Genomic DNA, 20,605 nt, shown 5'->3' on the forward strand with positions numbered 1-20,605 from the left:
TGAAATTAAAGTTTTTTTTTTCAAAATTATTTTTATTTTGGTTTTGTCGAGGTAGACACAGTACATGATTAAGAACTCTCTTTTCATGGCTGAAATTTGATTTATTTTTTACGCTACAGTCTGACTACTCCATCAATGGTCCAAACAGGGCAATAACTTCATCCTGATGAGCTGCATTGATGTTTTAACTACAATATCGTAAGAACCATGATCATTTTGATTCACCTGATATGAAATTCTTCACTATACTTTTTTTCAGCACCAGACAGCAGTGAAATGTCTCTGACCTCCTTATTGATTGTTTTATATTTGGTTTGAGTGTTGTTTTTGTCTTCCTAAATCCTGTTACTGTGTCTCCCACAGCAATCCACTTATTCCCAGAGGATCAATAACGTTTTATGTAATTTAATAAAAAAGAGAGGTGTCGCTGTGGTTGGGAAGTTGTTGCAAAGTTGCAAACATGCAAAGTGCTATGACTCACTAGTAATGGACCTTTTGTGGATGTTTAAAAACGTTTAAAAAGATTTACTTATTTCCATCTCCTTTGTTATGTAAATAATTAAAGAGACTGACTGGGTGGCACACATAAGTGTTTGGGTATAGCCATATGAGTAGGTCCACTCCCTTTAGTTGTCAGTGCTGTTGTTTTGAGATCTGAGGGTAGAGATGGAACTGCTCAGCAAAATAAGTGGAGGTGAACACAGTTCAGATCCTCTCTTCTCATCAATACAATACCCAATACACAACCTAAAAACTCCAAAATGCTTTCTTGGACAAGGTGTGACCTGTACATTCATCACGCCAAAAAATAATAATGCGACATTGATACATGTTGTTTTCACAGCAAATGCAACTACTGTACTCTCCAGATACCAGCAGGCAGAGTGATTTCAAAAGTGCATCTGTTGAGAAGAAACCCGTATGTGATCATGGTGGACTTTGTGGTAGATGGTGATGATGATTTATTTACTTAACAAACACCCGGAATCGTATGTATTTGAACCAAAAACCAAGTTAGTAACTTGATTAGTAACTTTCATCCTCGCCTCATTTTCATCTGCGAGTTTGCCATTGACCATGACTTACAGGTGCTCCTCTGGGTAAGCGCTGACGTCTCTGGAGATGGCATGCAGGCCGATCTTGGGATACTCCAGAGAAAAACCCAACCCAGAACCTGGACAATGTCTGTCCTTTCTCTCAGTAGTTTTCTCAAGAAAGCCGTTTTGAGCATTTGCTTCAAGTGTCGTAATGTAACATATACATTGTTATCATTACTTGATCTGGTGAATGTGCAGGTCACATTTTGTCCACAAGAGTGTTTTGGATTTGGTCCATTGCATCTTTGTATTAGGTGTTATCTGTTCAGAGAAACCACCTTGGTGACATGTTGCCGGTAGTCAAACTGGCTGCAATCTGGCGTCAGTCTGTTGGTAAAAGCTGCGCTGGTTGGATATGTAGGTTAGTGTTTCTAAGTCTTTGTACATGCTTATGGGAGAGCAGGCCCATCTCGTATCAATGGCCATGCTGACTTCATCACATTTTTCTGCACTTTCCCAGGCCATTTCAGTTCCAGTAGTCATTTACCCAGCAGAAATAGGGACATAATATTGATTTACATTGTGTTTAGCCTTTAATCGACAGGGAGGCCAATTAAGGATTAATGGCAAAATTATTCGGAAATATCCTGAGGCAGCTACAGCAGATTGGAATCACTCAATAGAAAATAATTACTGTGGAATCAGTGTCAAGAGCTGGACGTGTGCCGTGGAGATGCACTGATGTGGATCATTGCGTTGTAAGTAGCTGATTCTCTGACGCGGAGCTCACTGAATGAGCACCTTGTTGCCAGCTTGCTATTCAAGGACCTTGCACACTCGTTGGCTTTTGAAGAGTGACTGCTCAGATAAAGACGTGTCCTTAACCACTTCACAGAGAATAAACTGTTGCTGTTTTTGAAGGTATAATTATTCCACACTGTCAGGGTCAAACATCACAGGTACATGTAATAAGGTCGAAAACAAAACGTTGGCTGGTCCCCTTTTTCTTGTTTTTCAGGTGTGTGACAAGGCCAGCGGTTTTGAAGGGAGGGAGAAAGCAAAGATTTGCTCCCATGGCATTTTGGAATGACTATGTCTGTGAAGGTTCTCAGTCGTCCAGGTCATCTTCATGTCGATGGGTTAAATTGAAGCAACTGGATTGGATTTGCTATCTTCACAAACCAGTCCACCAATCTAACCACTAGTTTTCCTGAATAACAAAATTTGTTTTTATACATCACGGGAGCTATAGCCTCTATTTAGCACCCCTTATATGATAGTGTTTCATCTTTTCACCTTATTCACCATAGTTAGAACTTGTTTTCATGCTTTAAAAAACTGTTACAGCAATTGTTTACCTAAATAAATTCAACTTAAGAATAACATTAAAATGTAGTTTCATTGGGAGAAAAGGACACCTTTTGCAGATTGTCTACTACTATTATGATTTGTAGTGGGTTTTAATTAAATGATTTTTCAAGTGAAAGACTTTGCCGGAGATACTTGCTCTTTGTTCTTATTTATGTGGTTTTCTTTTTGGATTTTTGCACTGTTTTAACTTGGTTCTTTGTCAACACTTAATGCGCCAAGAAGTCTTGTGCTTTGTTGAATCTTGTCTTTTACCAAATCCCCAGATTGTGCAATGGTTTCCTTTATTTTTTAACAGGGCCAGCCAAAGGCCAATTAATCCAATATACCCCAATCTTCCCCATCCTGAGCACTTCAGGCTCTCAAACCTGACTGTTATGGATTTCATCACTTAGCTTGGAAGACATCAAGGGAAAACAATGTGCTAATGTGCAAAGAGTAACAGCGCAGGCTGTCTTTGAAACTGCAGCAGCTTTGATCACACACTGAGTTCAATTTTTATGACATCTCGCCCTTTAAAGAGTGCTTTAGTTGGAGGCAGCTCAGCGCAATTTATCACAGCAAGCCACAGAGAGCTCTGACATTTAATTTAAGCATCAGGAAAAATCAATATAACATAAAAGGCCTCCTCAACTCTTTTACAATTGAATATATAAAAGTTTGTGATCATAACTTTGGTCTTATCTACTCATTGATTTCGAACAATTGTGATGTATTGTTTATGATTTGGTTATTGATTTGTATTATAAAATACCACACAAGATCTCTAAAGTTTTCCTGCATGTGAAAAATGAAAAGAAAATAAATAAATAAATACATAGAGAGAATAGTAATAACATAAAAACTATGTGCAGTGATACAGCTTTTCTATGTCTGGTTTGCATGCTTGTTCTCTGTGTCTGTGCGGCTTCTTTCCCCCAGTCCAAAAACATGCACATTTGACTGATTAGAACTATAAATTGTCCTAAATGTGTGTGGATGGTTGTTTGTCTCTGTAAGCTCATTTGATTTGTCCAGGGTGAAACTCACCCCAAGAGGAAGCCTTCAACACCCTGTTAGCCTGAGTGTAGAAGAAGCACTGATAGGAAGTGGATGGATGGATGGATGGATGGATGGAAGGTTGAAGACCAAATTTGAGATCAGATTAGATATTCAGTTGGCACTGAAGTTAGATATATGTGAAAATGTCTGTTATTTACATAATTTTGTCTTGAAACCATATTTGTAGCCAGCAGTTGGCAGGAGGATGCAACTGAACTCTCCTGATGAAAACCTAAAGCAGGAAGTCAGGAGAGGGAAAGACTGGTAGACTACTAGTGCTAGCCCACTCACCCCAGTTGCATAGAATGGAATTAAATGTCCGCGCCATGTTTGTTACTTCCAAAACACCAAAACAGATCATTGGTGAAATGAAGAGATACAGGCTGAACATTCTGGTAATTAGAAAACACCAATGGAGTGACTCTGGTTGTGGAGCAATGGTGATGACTCTGGGCAATGTGGAGGCACGGATACGTTGAATGCCTTGTTGACTTCTACAATCCGAAAGATCACAATGAGATGGACCCGAGCTGGGAAAAGAAGTCCCAAAGTCCCAAAACAACCTGGTGATGAACCGTGACAGCTGAGCTGAAAGACATGAACCTTAAATGAGAAGGAGTACAACGTGCAGCACAAGACAGGTCCCAGTAGAAGCAGATCTTTGCAGCCTTATGTCCAAATGAGGACGGAGAGGATTAAGATAAGATTAAGATAAGGAGGCAACAGTGCTTCATATTCTAAATATTTGATTTCTCTCCCTTTTTATATCCCGCCAAATTCTAAAATGATTCCCAGGTAAATGGGTAAGATGCACAGGAAGGTTCTCTAGTGATCTTATTTCCACTATTACATTTTTATTTTGCTGTTGGTTGCCTTCTAAGCACATGTCAGGTTTTAGCAGCTCTGGTTAGAAACTAGCTAAAAACAAAATGTAACTCCTTACTTAAATGTGTAGAGCCATGTCCCCCAAGCCATGATGTATTTGGCAATTGATCTTATGCTTTTATCGCTAGTTTTACATCAGAATTAAGAAGAAAACCATGACCATGCATTTGCATTTAAAAAAGGAAGGTAAAATATAAGGAGCTGCTGCTCATTTCCTCCTCTGATTGCACTCTATTGATGTCGGTGTTCCACTCCGCATATTACTGCTGTTCATGGTCCATAAACATGACTGTTGGTTGGTGTCCCTTGGTTTATTGCTGGTCAGCCAGCCTAAAGCCCCAAACCTATGTAAAGGTTCATCCGAGTGCTGCAGATCAATCCATACATTGATTTTGGTTGAAGAACACAGACACGTCTAGGGAGACACAAATGTGATGATCCTCAGGACATTGTGTGTGTGTGTGTGTGTGTGTGTGTGTGTGTGTGTGTGTGTGTGTGTGTGTGTGTGTGTGTGTGTGTGTGTGTGTGTGTGCGTGTGTGTTTGTGTGTGTGTGTGTGTGTAGTTTTTTCTGATGTACATTTTGTAAAAGCAGGAACAGCAGTCACCTTGTCCAACTTGCTGGATAAAGAATGAATTGTGGTCCATCCATCATAATCATGCATTTAATATCTAATACATCATACATCTTATATCTAATAAGTATAAAATAAATATTTTTCTTACATTGATTCATTTTCTTTTCACACCTGTGAGAAAATCACTTTTAGGCATGGCCGTTGCAAATTCAAAAACATGAACATTAACTCTTGAGTGCATGGATAAGTCAAAAGGCAGTGATGGATTCTCTGCCTCTGACAGATTATATTTAGCCAGGCCTCAGGGGGAACATTTAAAGGGAACAAAAAGGTCAAGCAATTTCTTTTTGTCCCCTTTCAGGAAAATGCTCAGCAGGCTGCTGGGCTATCAGTTGATTAAAGGAGAAAATGAAACGAGGTGCAACACTTTCATTCCTGTTGTAATCAGAATTGATATACAAAACATGAAGACAAAGAGGAGGGAAAACCGGTTCACTTGAAAAAGCTGCATTGTCTTGAGATAGACAAGGCAGAAAGAGACAAAAATGATGCCTACTTCTCTACACAGACATGGCGAGTTATTTACCAATGCACATTAAGTCAGTAATCAGTCAAATAGAAAATAAAAAAGAAAGAAAAGTTAAATTTGCTAGTGAATTTGCACAAAGCAGAGCTTTACTTGGAGTATTTCCTCGGAATTCTGACTGCTTCTTTAACACATGTAGTGGTTCGTGATTAGATGAAGCCTGCTCTTCGTCAATTTGGGATGAGATAACCTGCTGATTATTGAATTCACGAGTGCTTTGATCAATATTGAGTGAGATTGATGTGCTGCCCTTGTAGTAGCTTGTACATAACTAACAATCCTCACATCATTTATGAATGAGTATCGTTTACAGTGAGCTTAAGCACTCTTTTAGTGACCATTTAGAGCAGGCAGTTCTCTAGTTGCTCTAAATATTGAGTTGATACGATTCTTTTTAAAGACATGATTCATTATGCACACCACTTTTATGTCTGATGCCTGGCTGAAATGCTCAACCACACTAAAATAAACCTGAGGCTGATAAACTTTAATGCTTGGATCTACGAGGACTACACAAGTAGTGTCTCTGTATAGTTATAGCGTCCGCTATTGAAACTGACTGTTGTCCTTGCTGTCTTACCGTAGTAATAAAAAAAGTTACTCAGAAGTCTAAAGGATAAACTGTTCTCTTTATACATTCTGAACACGTACAGGGCAAGGGAAACCGCTGAAAAATCCGATAACTATTAAAACTGAATCACAATGTTTTTGATGTTGGTGTCCAATTTCACAATTGTCCGTTTGGGCCGATTTTAAGCTTCATATATGAGACACTACAGCTTGACTGTAGTGTCTCTGAATAGGCCTTGAGCTCATAATTTGAAATGCTAAGTGTGCCACTCCACAAAGAAAGAAAATATAGAAAAACAACGAGAGACATTTTTTTGCTAAATGTGCACACATACGAAAACTTAAAGCATAAGAAAAATGCAGTCATAAAATTAAAATATCTTTCTCAGCTCTAAGTAAATGATCTAATTGGAAGTGCCATTGTGACACAATGAGATTAAGGTAAATATCAAATTAATATTTCATCCTGAAATGTTGTGAGTAAAGCATAAGCACTACTGTTCTTCTCATTAATGAACCATATGTCACGATTAATTAACAGAGACGTTAAACTGACATCTATCTGACATTTATCATTTTCATTTTCATTATTTCCCTAGTTTGCTCTTACTTCACCAAGAAGTTTTTTTTTTTTTTTAAAAAGTGCATGTGCATGTGTCTAAATATGTACATACGTGTAAACACACTAATGCAGCCCATTTCGGGAAAGATCCATGGTGTCTTTAATGGTTCTGTCTAAAGTGACAGACGGCCCTCTGAGGCTGCTTCAGCAGCACCACATTAGCTCTGATTAGATCACATGACCACACAGAGAGCAAGATAGGGAGAGACTTGTCTCCACGTTTTAATATTAATGCTTTTATGTGTCTAGTGTCAATATACACACACACACACACACACACACACACACACACACACACACACACTCACACAGTTCCACTGGATGCGTATGAGATCAAAAGGAACACACAGGGGACGTGACATTTGCTGGCTGTGGTGCACATTACTGTGTGTACACATGTGGAACACTTATGAGCGTTTGTCCTCTCCTTGCGTGTGAACTGTGTGTGTTCACAAATGTGTGTGAGATTTATGCTCGCTTTCCCATCTGGCTGCACAGCACAGGAACATAGCACTGTGTGTGTGTGTGTGTGTGTGTGTGTGTGTGTGTGTGTGTGAGAGAGTGCTTGTATTTATGCTAATAAGTTCTTGTGTTTTTTTGTGTTGTTTACTGTGACTATGCCAGAGTTTGGGCCTATTTCCAGAGTTTCTGTGCATGTTGTCACTCATGTCTCTCTAAGCAGTCGAGTTTAGTGTGTGTGTGTGTGTGTGTGTGTGTGTACTGTGTGTGTCTGTTATGTTCCGATGGCTTGTCCCCAGATTGCTTTGCACTGTACGCGCGTCACGCTTGTTGTCAGGACAGCCATGCCGGTAACCATGACATCTGCAGCATCAGGACCCTGAGGACAGGAAGCACTGTCACACATCACATCCTCCTACTCGGCATCACCGCCCCCCCCCCCCCCCCCCCCCCACACACACACACACACACACTTCTTCTAATTGTACTCTCATTTAACTCCCAATTATTTCCTCTCATCATTTCATTGTGTCCTTTTCTCCACAGCGCGTCTTAACCTCTGACGACAGAGAATGGAGGCTTTGTGAAAATTGTTTGTTGGTGTCCACTTGTGTCAGGGCCAAAATCAGTTTTATTTACCAACACCTGGACTTGAACGTTCTTTAGATGGTATCTGCTATATTGCAGTTCATGTGTGTGTGTTCATTAAATCTCTGTTTTTTCACTAACTTTAGCTTTAGGTTCCGAGGGTATCACAGGGCCACTAATCTAACCACTTTGAGTCAGTATATTTAATATGGGTGTATATGCATTGCTTTAGTTCCTTTTCTGAAGAGAAAGGTGCCTGGTTGAGGAATTTATGCGAAAAACACTATGTAGAGCAGTGTATGGAAATTCTACCTAAAGAGAACATCTTTAGGTGGAGGCAGCGTGGTGGTATGGAACAGCATCTCCCTCACGGGAAGAATTTAAATTTACTTTAATTACACATCATCGTGTCTGTTCTCATGGATGTTTCTGTAACCAAGCAGCTGTCTTAACTTTAATGTTCAAAAATTGAGGGCACCAGCCAGCCATATTAAATACATGTAGAGGGCAACAATTTAATTGGCGTATTCTCTCTGGCCAGACCTCCTATCATGCAAAATTTCATATCATGCTGTCACTGAACCGCTGTCCCAGCCTGGTGTTCAGTCTGCCCTCCGTCTGATCTTCCCCCTGTTTTTAATCCCTTCAATACATTTAAATTCAGGCTCTCAGAATTTGCGCGGCCGCTGAACATCGGGTCAGGAAATGAGATTGGACTCAGAATCACTGATGGTGAAAGATGTCTGATAGAATGTCGATGAAAAAAAAAAAAAACATGTTGGAAAAGGGTTTGTTATTTAATTGTGCGTCACCTATCACCTCCTTCTATGTCTGACTTTCTGATGGAAGTAAAATGAGCGAGAGAGCAATTTAAAATTTTTAAATCCAAAAAATAACCAATTTCTTCATTTGCACGCTTTTGTATTGTGCCATGGTGGGAAATAATGTCATAAGACGACTGCAGTGTGCATATGGGAAGTGTGATGTCAGATCAAAGGAGGTTATGATGTCTGTCTGCTGTCTTCCTCACTAATTAACCCATCCGCGACAGACGCACACACACACACACTTCTGTGCGCATGCGTGTGTACACTTTGTGTAAACAAGGCTGCTTGCAAATCCTTTTCCCCACAACCAAAATTAAATCAGTTTCAACTTAATGCAAACAATGAATGTTCTTGAAAGCATTTTGAATATCATTGCAATGCTTTATTATACTTTGTATTTAGCCATTGTGAGCTACAAACCTGCATATCAGTTTTTTCAGTGCTCATTTCAAGAGATGTACAGCACGACTGTCCTTCCCTTCCAGGATTATGAGGTTAAGTAATAGTTTGGTCACTTGCATGGCAAAACTCCAGGTCCACATGTACTCGTGGTTTTCATAGGTTTTTAGATGTCAGCAAATATCATTGTTGTTATGAATAGAAAACAGTTCCAAAAACCAGTTTGCCTAATCACAAATGGCTGAAAAATGGACAAGCTCTAGGAAATGAATGAAAAGGCACCTGTGTTAAAAAATAAATAAAAATATTTGACATTGAGATAACACGTCATGGACTAAAATTGTGTTTTGCACATTATTGAGCGTTAAGAACCCTGATGGCAGCAGGCAGATAAGACTTCCTGTATACAGTCCCGCTCTGTCTTAAAATAGTAACGCAACACATTAGGCAAAGTAGAGTTGGGTCAGGTTGTGTTTTTCTTTTTGTGTGTGTTGTTTTTGTGGAGTGTCTGCAGAACATTTAAAATTATTATGTTGATCTTTGTATTTTAATCGTGATTAAACAGTCCAGCCCCATACATTTTACAAAGCATTTTTCAGTATTCATTTGACTAATTTGGAAAAAACCTGTTGCTTTAGCAGAGGTTTTCTCTCTTGAAGTGAGAGATGCGAAATGCCTTAGTGGTTTCATTTTGACTCTCTTTTGGTAGGATAACACCCCCCCCCCACCACCACCACCACCAAACACACATACACACACTGAACGTGCTAAGAATCTCAAAGTGTTACTGCACCTATTCTAACACACACTCACACACACAACACATCTTGTTATCTCACGTACATGTGATAATAGCTTAATTTATCACTGTTTAGCAAAATGAACGTGTGCATCAGTGAGTACGTGTGTTTCTCTGTGTGATTAGAACGTCAAACACGATGGTGACCTACTGATACTGCAGTGCTCCTAGCTTCTCTCTCTCTCTCTCACATACACACACACACGCACACACACACACACACACACACACACACACAAGCCAATTAAGGAGAGCAATGTAGTGCAACAAATTCAATTATACCTCATCGTATAATTACATAAATGACCAATAAAGGGAGGAGGGAACAAGGTTACGGTTAAGGTTTAAGTTGCCACGCAATTTCATTGTATGTTCTGCTACAGTGACAATAAAGGCTATTCTGATTCTAAGTGAAATATCTTAACATTAATTCTCTTTTCCAAATTAAGATCTGCTGTAAACATTTTAAAACATTTTTTGGCAAGTGCCTGTAACAGAATAAAGTATATATTAAGGTATATATAGTATATAATATAAACACACACACACGCACACGTAACTTGTCATGAGAATTTGTATCTTTCTTTGTGTATCTCTTGATCCAACTGGCTTTCCCAGGTGTCCATCTGGTTGATGCTTGCGTCACATTCAGTTATTGGGGGAGTTCTTTAATCAGTTACATTCTTTGAAAACAAGCAAATGAATTAAAACATCTGAATCTGAAAGTCAATGTACAGGTACAGGAGGAAGAGTGCAGTATGTGTCCCTTGTGTCACCGTGCAGAAAACAAGTTAACTTTAGAGTTTAACTACCACTCTGCCTTCAATCCGTGAGGACTTTAAACTACACCAGAGAGAGGGATGTTGTGTTGTTTGTTGTTTACAAAGAACTTCTGACATCAGCACATTTGCAAATATAACGAAACAGTAGGGTGAACAATGATATCAAAGTGGTGGAAAGGGGGATACGAGGAATTGGGGAAAGATGATCACAAGTTTTAGGGAAAAATTCTAAAAATGTTAAAATGAGGGGAAAGGGAGCTCATTTATTATGGAGGGAACATGAAGATAAATGTCGGAAGGTAGGATTTGAGGGGAGTGGGAGGGATGAAGGATGGAGAGTGGGGAGGATGTCACAGATAAATGGGAGGGCAAAGAGGTTGAGTAGAGGAGAGAGGAGGTGGTGGCTTGCAGGATAAAGTGGGCAGAGGTGAAGATGGATAGGGCCGGAGAGAGAGGGCGCATAAAAGTCTGGAATTCAAAAGGTATGAGATGTAGAAAGTCCGGGGGAGAGAAGAGGAAAGATGAACCATCCATGGTTTGCAGGAACATGAGATGAACTGGATGCAGGTTGGCAGAAGGTGTTATGACGCAGGGTTGAATTAGTCATGGTGGAGGGAAGCCACAGGAAGGACACAATGGACGGAGAGATGAAGAGGAGGGGAGGAGGGTTGGAGAGTGGGGGAGACATGGGCAGAGCCTCCCCCAGGATAACGCTTGAGAGGAGATATTTTCAGTTCAAGCTCATGGCCCTGTCTCCCCAAATACCCAATGCGTTTTGGTTCTATTTTTAGAGCGTTACACAACAAAAAGATTGCATCATTTGCCAATGTGCTTGCCAATGCTTTTGGTTTCTTCTGTTGTCTCCTTTTGTTCCTATGCGGTGCCAGGCTCAGGTTGTAAATGAGGGGTTTGTCTCTAATTAAATCTTCTGCTTTAATGCAAGTAATGATGTGTACTCTATCTGCCGATAAAGCATTCCACATAAAGATCCTTGTAGAGTGTATGCCACAACTTAAGTGTTTGAACATATTTTATGAATTTATGATTTTGATGTGTTTATTATTAGCTGTCACTTGAAAAACGAGTGTGACTGTTCTCAGAGGGGGCTACTTGTGGGTCTTGAGATGGCTGTGGAGGCCAATTTGGGGTTTGCATATTTTGGGGCAATGTGGACAGGGGGAAGGTGACAGTGTGTGATGAGGTTGGGGCCTTTGAATGTCTTTCTTTTCAGAGTTGTCGTTTTGAGTTTGCGACTAAGCTTGTGAATCACTTTTATGTGGCGAGCGATGCAGGGTGTAACTGAATGGAAAGGACGACCCTGTGTTGTTCATATGCAGTTTGAGGAGAATGCTGACATTGGGGAAAGGCTTTTTCGTAGTGGCCCATTTCCTCAGTTGTGTTCATAGCTCCTGCATGAATCATGCTCAGGACCACCCTTACAAGCGAACACTGCACTGATCAAGCAGACCTCGGGGTCCAATTGTACCCAGAACCTTGCCTGGATTCTTAATGTGAACCCATCCTTGTCTCTCCTTTTTCGATGAATACCACAGTGGTTGGCTAAATTTGCTCAGCCATGCATTAACAATCACTTTTCCTGCCTGCTTACTGATTCCCTGTAGGCAGCAGCTGACACCTTAAATGACACCCTGAGCAGGAGGCAACCCCTGCAGGGCTGCACTCACAGTTCCTCCTCCATCCTTCATCAAAGCTGCCGCTCCGCACTCGCACTGGAGCAAATTCAAATTCTTTGGGTCATAGTTTCATGGTTGTTGTAGTTGTCTGGGGACTAATTAAGATTCTAATTAAGATCCCCTATAGTCCCTGCCTCTCGCCCCCTTTCACCCTTCGAGACACTAATGGTCCTCAAACACAACATGAGAAAGCAAGGTTCTCACTTCCTGGGTTATCCCCCATGAAGTTAGCAAGGTCATTCAGATCCCACTGTAGGAACTCTTCCCTCTCTCCTCTCTGCTCACTTGCTACAGGTTTGTTTCTACCATGTTTTAGATGACAATGTTCCTAACTTTTTTCTGTTGGTTTTCACATGTCACACTCCTGACACCTTGAATGGTTTCTTCCTCATCGCAAAGATGGTTGTTGGGGAAAAAAATTCAACATTTCTTGCAAAAATGGGTTTTTGGATTGTGATCAATCTATCCTAGGTGAACAAGTGCATTTCCCGTAGTCGGCATATATTTTTGTCAGTAGATGTAGCCCAAGATGCCAGTGTTAGGGATATTGGGTTATTGCAAAATCATGTGCAATCAGGCATCTGGACATCACTATGAAATTTCAAGACCTCACTACTGTAGTAGATTTGCACATGCAGCCACAAGGTGTACAAGCCAACAACATCTGTTTACACTTTTTTGTATTGATTACAATGACAATTCATTTTAAGGGCATTTTTTTTTAACCCAGGTGAGTGACAATGTAATGGTTTTCCCCCAAAATACTGTTGCCTGTACGTAAGCACCGATAGCTGTATGCTTCAAATATAACAACATCATTAATATTTTTTGGGTTTTATTTTTTCTGGTTTGCAATTTGACTGGACTAAGTGGAAAGTCAAGGAAACATTTATCATCTAAAATAGACTTTTTAAGAGCACCAAAAAGTTGCTGCAACATTGGTATATATGATTGCTCCCTAGATTTCACAAGGGCACAGGGAGAAAAACAGGGGGAAGGAGTTTGATGGAGTGCAGAAAGTATGGAGAGGGACGGCAGTAGAGGAAAAAAAGAGTAGGAGAGCAATAGGAGTGAGGGAGTGGAGTTAGAGGGGGCAAGATAAATGACTAAAGTAATTGGGGAATATTGCAAGGGTGAATGAAGAGAAGGAGTGCAAACCCTGTGGAAGAAGAAGAGCTGGAGGAACAGCACGATGCACGAAAGGATAGAAAACAAGCTGGCAGCTCAAGCAAAGCTTACAGAAAGAAGAGTTGACAGCTGATTTCTAAGGGAAAGAAAGGCTAGAAATCATCCACTCCATTCCAATGAACTTTATTTGTAGCACAATTATAACAAACTAAAGGTTTTCCAAATTGCTGATGAAAGATTAAAGACTGATTAAATATTAATAACACAATAAAATGCAGTGTCTGTACAGGTGATACAAAAAACATGAATGAATACACATAAATCAAGCAACCTGCATGGTGTCAAAAGCAAAGGGGAGAGTGAGGAGGCCTGTCTAATGTGCAGTGGTTATTCATTCCAAAGTTGCGGAGCTGCAACAGCAAACACTCAATCCCCTCTGAGCATAAGCATCGCTTTCGGCACTGTCAGGAGCAGCTGGTCAGCCACCCTGAGAGACTGGCAGGGAATGCAGGAGAGCAACTGCTCAGAGAGGTAGGGTAGGGTAAGGCCTTTCAAGGCTTGAAAACGAGTAGATTATGCGAAAGCAAAATGAGAAGAGCAGACTAAGGAAAATACAAAATGAACGGAAAGAAAGATTGTTTTGTTTGTGGGAAAAGGCCACGTTTAATAGACTTGTAGAACGAAATACAGTATCTGACTGAGACCCTTAAAAAATGGTCTTGAGACCGGTCTCAAGATTAATCTCGAGTACTACCACACTACCATATTAGAATCTAAGATCAGAGTAGGAGGTACAATTGATTTAAACCAGTCGTTTTCAGCATCAGATTCTTGCGTGCGGTCATTTTATTGTAACAAACACAGCACAGAAAGTTAGTGTCCATGGAAAGAAGCCTGCGTTCAGAAAACTGGCACTTATTGCAAGGGCTTTCATTTTGACTGACAGTTTTAATAAGATGTTAACATTTTTTAATCAGTGACAAACTGTGACAAACGTATGTGTTACATACTTTGGCCTAAGCAATTTTAAGTACATGTACGGGAAAGGGAAATGATGGACGGAAAGGTCAGAGCAGACATAGAAGGTGGGAAAAGCAGTAAAGAGAGAGAGAGAAGACATGATGGAGTGTGGAGGAGTGGTGTGAAGGAGAACAGGGTGTGGAAAGACTGGAGGGAAACATTAGAATGAAGAAGTGCAGAGAACCACCCACGCATAATACAACACATTAAACGCTTGGCTCTTAAGTTCTGATCACAGCACTTTTACTCATTAGACCTGCAGCTTTATTGCTGAGTGGCTGAAGACAGCTCTGCACTTTGTGCTTATTCGGCTCTTTTCTGCTGCTGTCTGTGCTCATGTATCTCTGATGGCTGCCGCTGTTACGCATGTTCATTAAAGAGGTGAAAACTTTCCAAATGTTTGGGTGCAGCTGTGAGTCACAAGTACACAAGTACTTCTAAAATCCGCAATTGGCACACACAGTGTGAAAACCTTCTCCCCCTTGACTCAGCCTGCAGCTTTGAGATGGCAGTTTGGCAGGAAGTCTGAAGCTCTGAGCCAAAATCCAACAAAGTATTTATCAGCTGTAGGTACCAACGTCTTTATCTTCATCAACAGGCTCAAGAAACATTAAGCTGATAAATAAGCGTCAGTTTTTCTGTCTCATACAGTATGTTCATACTCCCTTTTCAATACTAGACTGCCAAACAGTCTGTTTTGCGCCTATGTCTGCTTTGTGTTTTCTTCTTCATTTTCTCAACTTATATTTTAATTTTGTAGGATCAGGCTGAAACAGTGAGTTGAAAAATCTCATCACACTTATGTAAGTCATCAGCAGTTGCTGCAAGGAACCTGGACAGAGACCTTAAGGCTGCGTTCAGACTGCAGGCGAATCTGATTCAAATCAGATTCCTTCTCAAATCCAATTTTTAGGGCTGACTGTCCACACTGTTTTTAGCAAGTGTCCAAATGGGATGTAGCTGTTGTCAGACTGGGCCACATTATTGACCCATCTGACAGGTTGCTGTCTACTTCTTCTGTCTGCTCCATTACGTTACAGCTCCACACCTGGAATGGCGCTCTCTGTTCTGGTGCATTGGGTCTTGCATCGTGTAGAGTGACGTCACAGACAGTCAAAACCCATCGGTGTGTTTGGAGCTGTTCAGACTGAGACGCACCTGTCCAAATGCAATTTGAAACTACCTCCTGAAGGTGGTTTCAATTCATTTTGCAAAAATCGGATTTCATGTGATTTGTGACTGTTCAGACGACAAAAGAGCCATCCAGTTTCAATCTGGATGGGAAGAAAATCGGATTTTGGCTGGCAGTCTGAACGTGGCTTAATTGCTGTGTGAGGACTTAATTTCAAAGGGAATAGCATCCTGCTGTGCTGCTGTTGTTTGAACACATTTGTTTTACATTCTGCTTTCTAGCAGATTGATGATCCAGCTGCGCACGTGCCAAGCTTGTTTCAGTGTGTCACTCCATGACTGTCAGCAAACAATCGTCAACACGATGACTGCACGTTGAATATCATTGAAATAAAATAGCATGGCCCTTAACTGTAAATTCCTGATGCTAGCACAGTGTAGGATTTTAAAGGAGAATATTCCTTTTTTTTAAAAAAAGCAGCAGAATGATGAATGATATCATCCTGAGGGCTCGTTGGCCACAGAGGACTTTTTGCATTTAAATATGAGAAAACAGAATGAGATTGAGAAAGATGTAAAGAGTTTAGAGGAATTGTTTGAGCCAACGGGTGAAACAAGATGGTAACAGCAGGAGAGGGCAATGAGACGGAACGAGAAGGAAGATTATGAGGAGAAGCCGTATAGACTGTTTCACTTTATCATTTTCTCATTTAAGAAATGCCTCATGTAGAAGATACAGGTTTGCAAATAGCCAGAGTGGGAAGAACAGATGCAAGAGAAGAAGCACATCAAAGTTAAAAGTGTGGGTAATTATGGGTAATAAATGAGTGACGGACGCGGGCGAAGAGATAAGACAAAACTCCTGGTGAGCGATGAGGAAACTTGTCGGAGGGAGCGAGCGAGCGAGCGATGGAGTGAGATAGGGGGCGAGCTGCGGTTTTATCTGCATTGGCGTACCACCGACGGTGGAGCTTTGTAAAGCCGTCAGCACAAATTCCCACTCACTATGCAGATCCTTAACACATCTGCATTCCTGGCTGCATGTGCACCACTGCGGGACTAATCTCATGCGCACAATTTATCGTTTGCAACACGATTCAGGTCTCAACGGAGTCTCATCAGATTGTTCACCTCCCCAGCCAACAGCTGGACAGTCACACTCTGAGGCCACAATAAAGCTGCCCGCTCTCTGAAAATGCAACAATCCCAGGAAGAATTAGAGGATACATGTCGCTGTCACTATCAAGTATGAAAACCTAACCAGACCGCCCATTTCATTCATTTACTTTGGTTCATCCATCCATCCATTTTCCATACCCGCTTAGTCCCGAGGTCAGGGTCACGGGGGTCTGCTGGAGCCTATCCCAGCTGTCTTAGGGCGAAGGCAGGGGACACCCTGGACAAGTCGCCAGTTCATCGCAGGGCCACATAGAAACAGACAACCATTCACACTCACATGCACACCTATGGACAATTTAGAATGTTCAATTGACCTCACATGCATGTTTTTGGACTGTGGGAGGAAGCCGGAGAACCTGGAGAGAACCCACGCAGACACAGGGAGAACATGCAAACTCCACACAGAAAGGTCCCAGGTCCGGGCTACTTTGGTTCAATTTATTTATTTGTTCTGACGATAAAATTACATAACATCAATAATATTACAATTCACAATTTTCATGTCCATGGTTAGAAATGCTAGTCACTCTTTCTCCTCAAAGGATGCTGATTGGTCCGGTGACACAGCAACAGACTAATAGAGAGTTGGACTGCAGATGGATCCGTCAACTGTCTGGCTCAATGTGGGTCACGTGACCCCCCCACATCAGCCGTGATCACCGGAGCTTCCTCTCGGACATGACTTCATTCACTGCAAAATGAATGAGCCAAATTAAAATGGAAAAGCACGGCACGTTGCTGAATAAGGTCGGACACGCACAAGATGCCGAGGTCGCCGCGTTTCCTGCTGGCCGTCCCCACTGAGGCTCAGAGTTTAATCAGACGCATTATTGAGGAGATAAATCAGCTGCATGACGATGAATAAAAAAACTTCTTTTTTCAGCTCTTGGCTGCAAGTGTCACACTCTCAGAGACTGTAAATAACTCCCAACAATATTTATACTCTGTAGCACCATGGAAACTGCCTTTCTCGGCTGACTCAGAGTTTTTGGTCTCCCTTGACAATGGCGCTAAGTGGAGGCATTCGTTTATCTCTCAGCTCAGCTGCTGATAAAGGGGCCACTGACAGAAGAGGCATCCCTTTTCTTTTCTTGCCAGAGCAACACTTGAAAGAGGGCGATGTTTGGCCAGCAAAGGTTCAACACCCTTCAAGTCGTTTCCATTACTGGCAGAAATAAAGTAACAACCGGTCATTGAAAGGATCTCTGCTTCACAGCTGAATTCATTGAACCCATAAACAGCTTTGGATTCACTGTCTCCTTTCGTTGCAGTGTGTGTGTGACACGTTAAACCCTGTGTTCGCTTTTCACCAAAAAGGAAGTCATTTGAAATTTCCCCCTCTGTTGCTTTTACGAATCGTTGCGATACAACACCATATTCAAGCGAATGTGAAAACTCTGTTGCATGCTGGAAATTGAGGATGCTTTCTAGAAGCTTCAAGAGCGGAATCAATCAATTACTGTTTCATTGCTTAATAGTGAGTCTTCCTCCTCATGAGACAACGGTTGTAAATCGTTCCGAAGCTCAGCAGCATCCTGTCAGTCTTGTCCATGCAATCCCATCCTTGTCTCTAATCGTACTGAAGTATACTTTATTTTTAATTGTTTGATGGGTGAATAGGCTCAGTTTTAATATTTTATATAGTGTGAGAACCCGCTGGATGTTTCTGTACAGCCTGAAGTCTCCTCCAAGCCTTGTGTTGCACTTGCCAAACACCTGCAACGTTTGTTTCTGCAGCTTTTGTAATTAGTTGATTTGCTCCCAGCACATTTCCTCCTATTACATTTTAAATAATCTCCTGGGTTTAGATTACATCTCGTTAGATCGTGTTTTAGATTAACCTATGTTTTTTTTTTTTCTTCTTGCTTCTTGTACACTCCAGTATTTAAAAAAAAACATCAAGGTTTTATAATGCGTTTCTTCTTACATGCACATACACACACACGCCGATGTTTAGCCTCCCCGGGTTCATTTTGATGGCTCCCCGCTGCTGGGAAATTAATCTCACATGGAGAATTGCAGAACAATCTTAGAGCATCATCTGTCATGCCTGACGATTGTTTCTAAAATCAACAAATGAGGGACAATTATGGCGCAATAAGTCAACACGATAAAAATATAATAACAATAATACAAGTGGGGAATAGAGTTTGAGCACATTATCCAACAGGCAGTGGTTTGTGGGGATTACAAGATGACTAAGGCAGCCCGATGAGGCTTATGCTTGGTCTGTCTGCCATTTGTTGTATGTGGTGGCACTAATCTCCACCGCTTCGGCTGTTCGCCTGCTCATCACATCCTGTCACTGTCCTTACAGTGTCGGATACTCTGCTCATGCTTTCTGCCCTTCCAAAAATAAGAAGGACCAAGTCTTCTTACAGAATACTCAATTAAGTGACATATGACTTTGTCAGTTTGAAATTTTCAGCCCAGCTTTGAGTAACTGATGGACTATATGGTGCTGCAATGATTGAGAATTTTGACCAAGCCAAACTGCCTCTCAGCAGATTATTTTCTAAGTATGAAACTTTGGCATGGATGTACTGAATTGAATATAGACTATAGCTGAGATTTGGCTCTTAAAATACAATGTATGAGGGCTGTACATCGTCAAAAATGGTGCTAGACATTTGGTTTGCTGTGACTTTGAGATGTTTACTGTTGGGGTTGTCGTCACACTTTTAAGTAAGTCATGAACAATTCATGCATGTTACGCACAAATACCAATGCCATGTTTCAGTCACTTGTTTAAATCGTTCTCCCTTGCTCGATACCCTTCTGTCCTTCATCAAATCAAAGGCAGAAGATCTCTTATTGTTATATGTTTTTCTTCGATCTGATGACTTGCGTGTGTTTTGATGTTCTCCTTCAAAGTTACTCAAACACCTGTCTTTCTTTCAGACTGTCAAGATGAATCCCATGACTCAGCTGTACTACAAGAAAGTGAGTCAAGCGCTACTTGTGAGAACCTCTTAACAGCATCCCATGTGTACTTTATGCTGTTAAAATAAATACATTTGTTCTGTGTTTTAGGCAACGTACTCGCCGTACCGCGATCGCATCCCCCTGCAGATAGTGCGTGCTGAGGTCGAATTGTCTGCTGAAGAGAGGGCCTACCTCACAGCTGTGGAGAAAGGTAGCAGCATTAAATCTTCACCCCCCCTCCCCCCCCCTCGTTTCCTGCAGTCAGCAGGTCACTGGTGTCATTTGTGTAACAGCCCGGTGACGTGATCCAGCAGAATGATATCTCATCATTGCTTCCTGCGAGAAGTCACAGAAACCTCTTTACCGAGCATGAGAACATTTTCGAAGCACATTCCATTTTTTTTATTTATTTATTTTATTTTAGATGACAACGAACTAAGTAAGAGCACGTTCACGATAAACCTTGCACTGCAACACTGTTGCGAGGCAGTTTTCGACAGAGAAAAAAGGGAGCCTTGCCCAGTGTTGTGCGTGGACGTGTTCAAGAACTTATTTTATTTTATCTTATTATATAAATGTATTTCTGCTTTATGAACGTTGTTGCCAACGCATTCATTCTGGCGTTTGTGAACGGTGCTCGCTCACAGTATAACTTCGTTCAACCGTGTGCCAGATTTTCATAGAAAACCCCGCTAAAACGCACCGCAAATAGGCGATCATGTCTAGCGGAGAAAAACACTCAATCTGGCAACATCGGCCACTGCGGTCGCACCGCCGAATGCGTCATCAAAGTGCGAACAAGCACGGAGCCAAAAACAAATGAAGGCAGCAGCCCTAGTTCAGATGTTACTACGTCCACCGTTAACACGTCTTCATATGATTACTTTGTATGAAAAGGTCAGTGATGATCCAGGTGGGAAAATCTATTACTACTGCTGCAACTACTACTACTACAACTACTACTACTAGTACTGTTTGTGTTTTAATAA

At 41.2% G+C, this 20,605-nt stretch overlaps 1 protein-coding gene across 1 annotated transcript in view; it reads left to right on the forward strand.

The window, feature by feature from the left end:
* trpc5a (transient receptor potential cation channel, subfamily C, member 5a) overlaps positions 1-20,605 on the forward strand; it is an 85,623-nt gene that overhangs the window by 13,125 nt on the left and 51,893 nt on the right. Inside the window, exons 2-3 of the mRNA XM_076034188.1 lie at positions 19,593-19,634; positions 19,725-19,827. Coding sequence (XP_075890303.1) covers positions 19,602-19,634; positions 19,725-19,827 — 136 coding nt within the window. The 5' untranslated portion in view covers positions 19,593-19,601. The remainder of the gene's footprint in view (positions 1-19,592; positions 19,635-19,724; positions 19,828-20,605) is intronic.

Source organism: Nelusetta ayraudi, unplaced genomic scaffold (genome assembly GCF_046127955.1).
Source record: "Nelusetta ayraudi isolate G7.1 ecotype Tasmania unplaced genomic scaffold, CSIRO-AGI_Nayr_v1 ptg000042l, whole genome shotgun sequence".
Taxonomy (NCBI): Eukaryota; Metazoa; Chordata; class Actinopteri; order Tetraodontiformes; family Monacanthidae; genus Nelusetta; species Nelusetta ayraudi.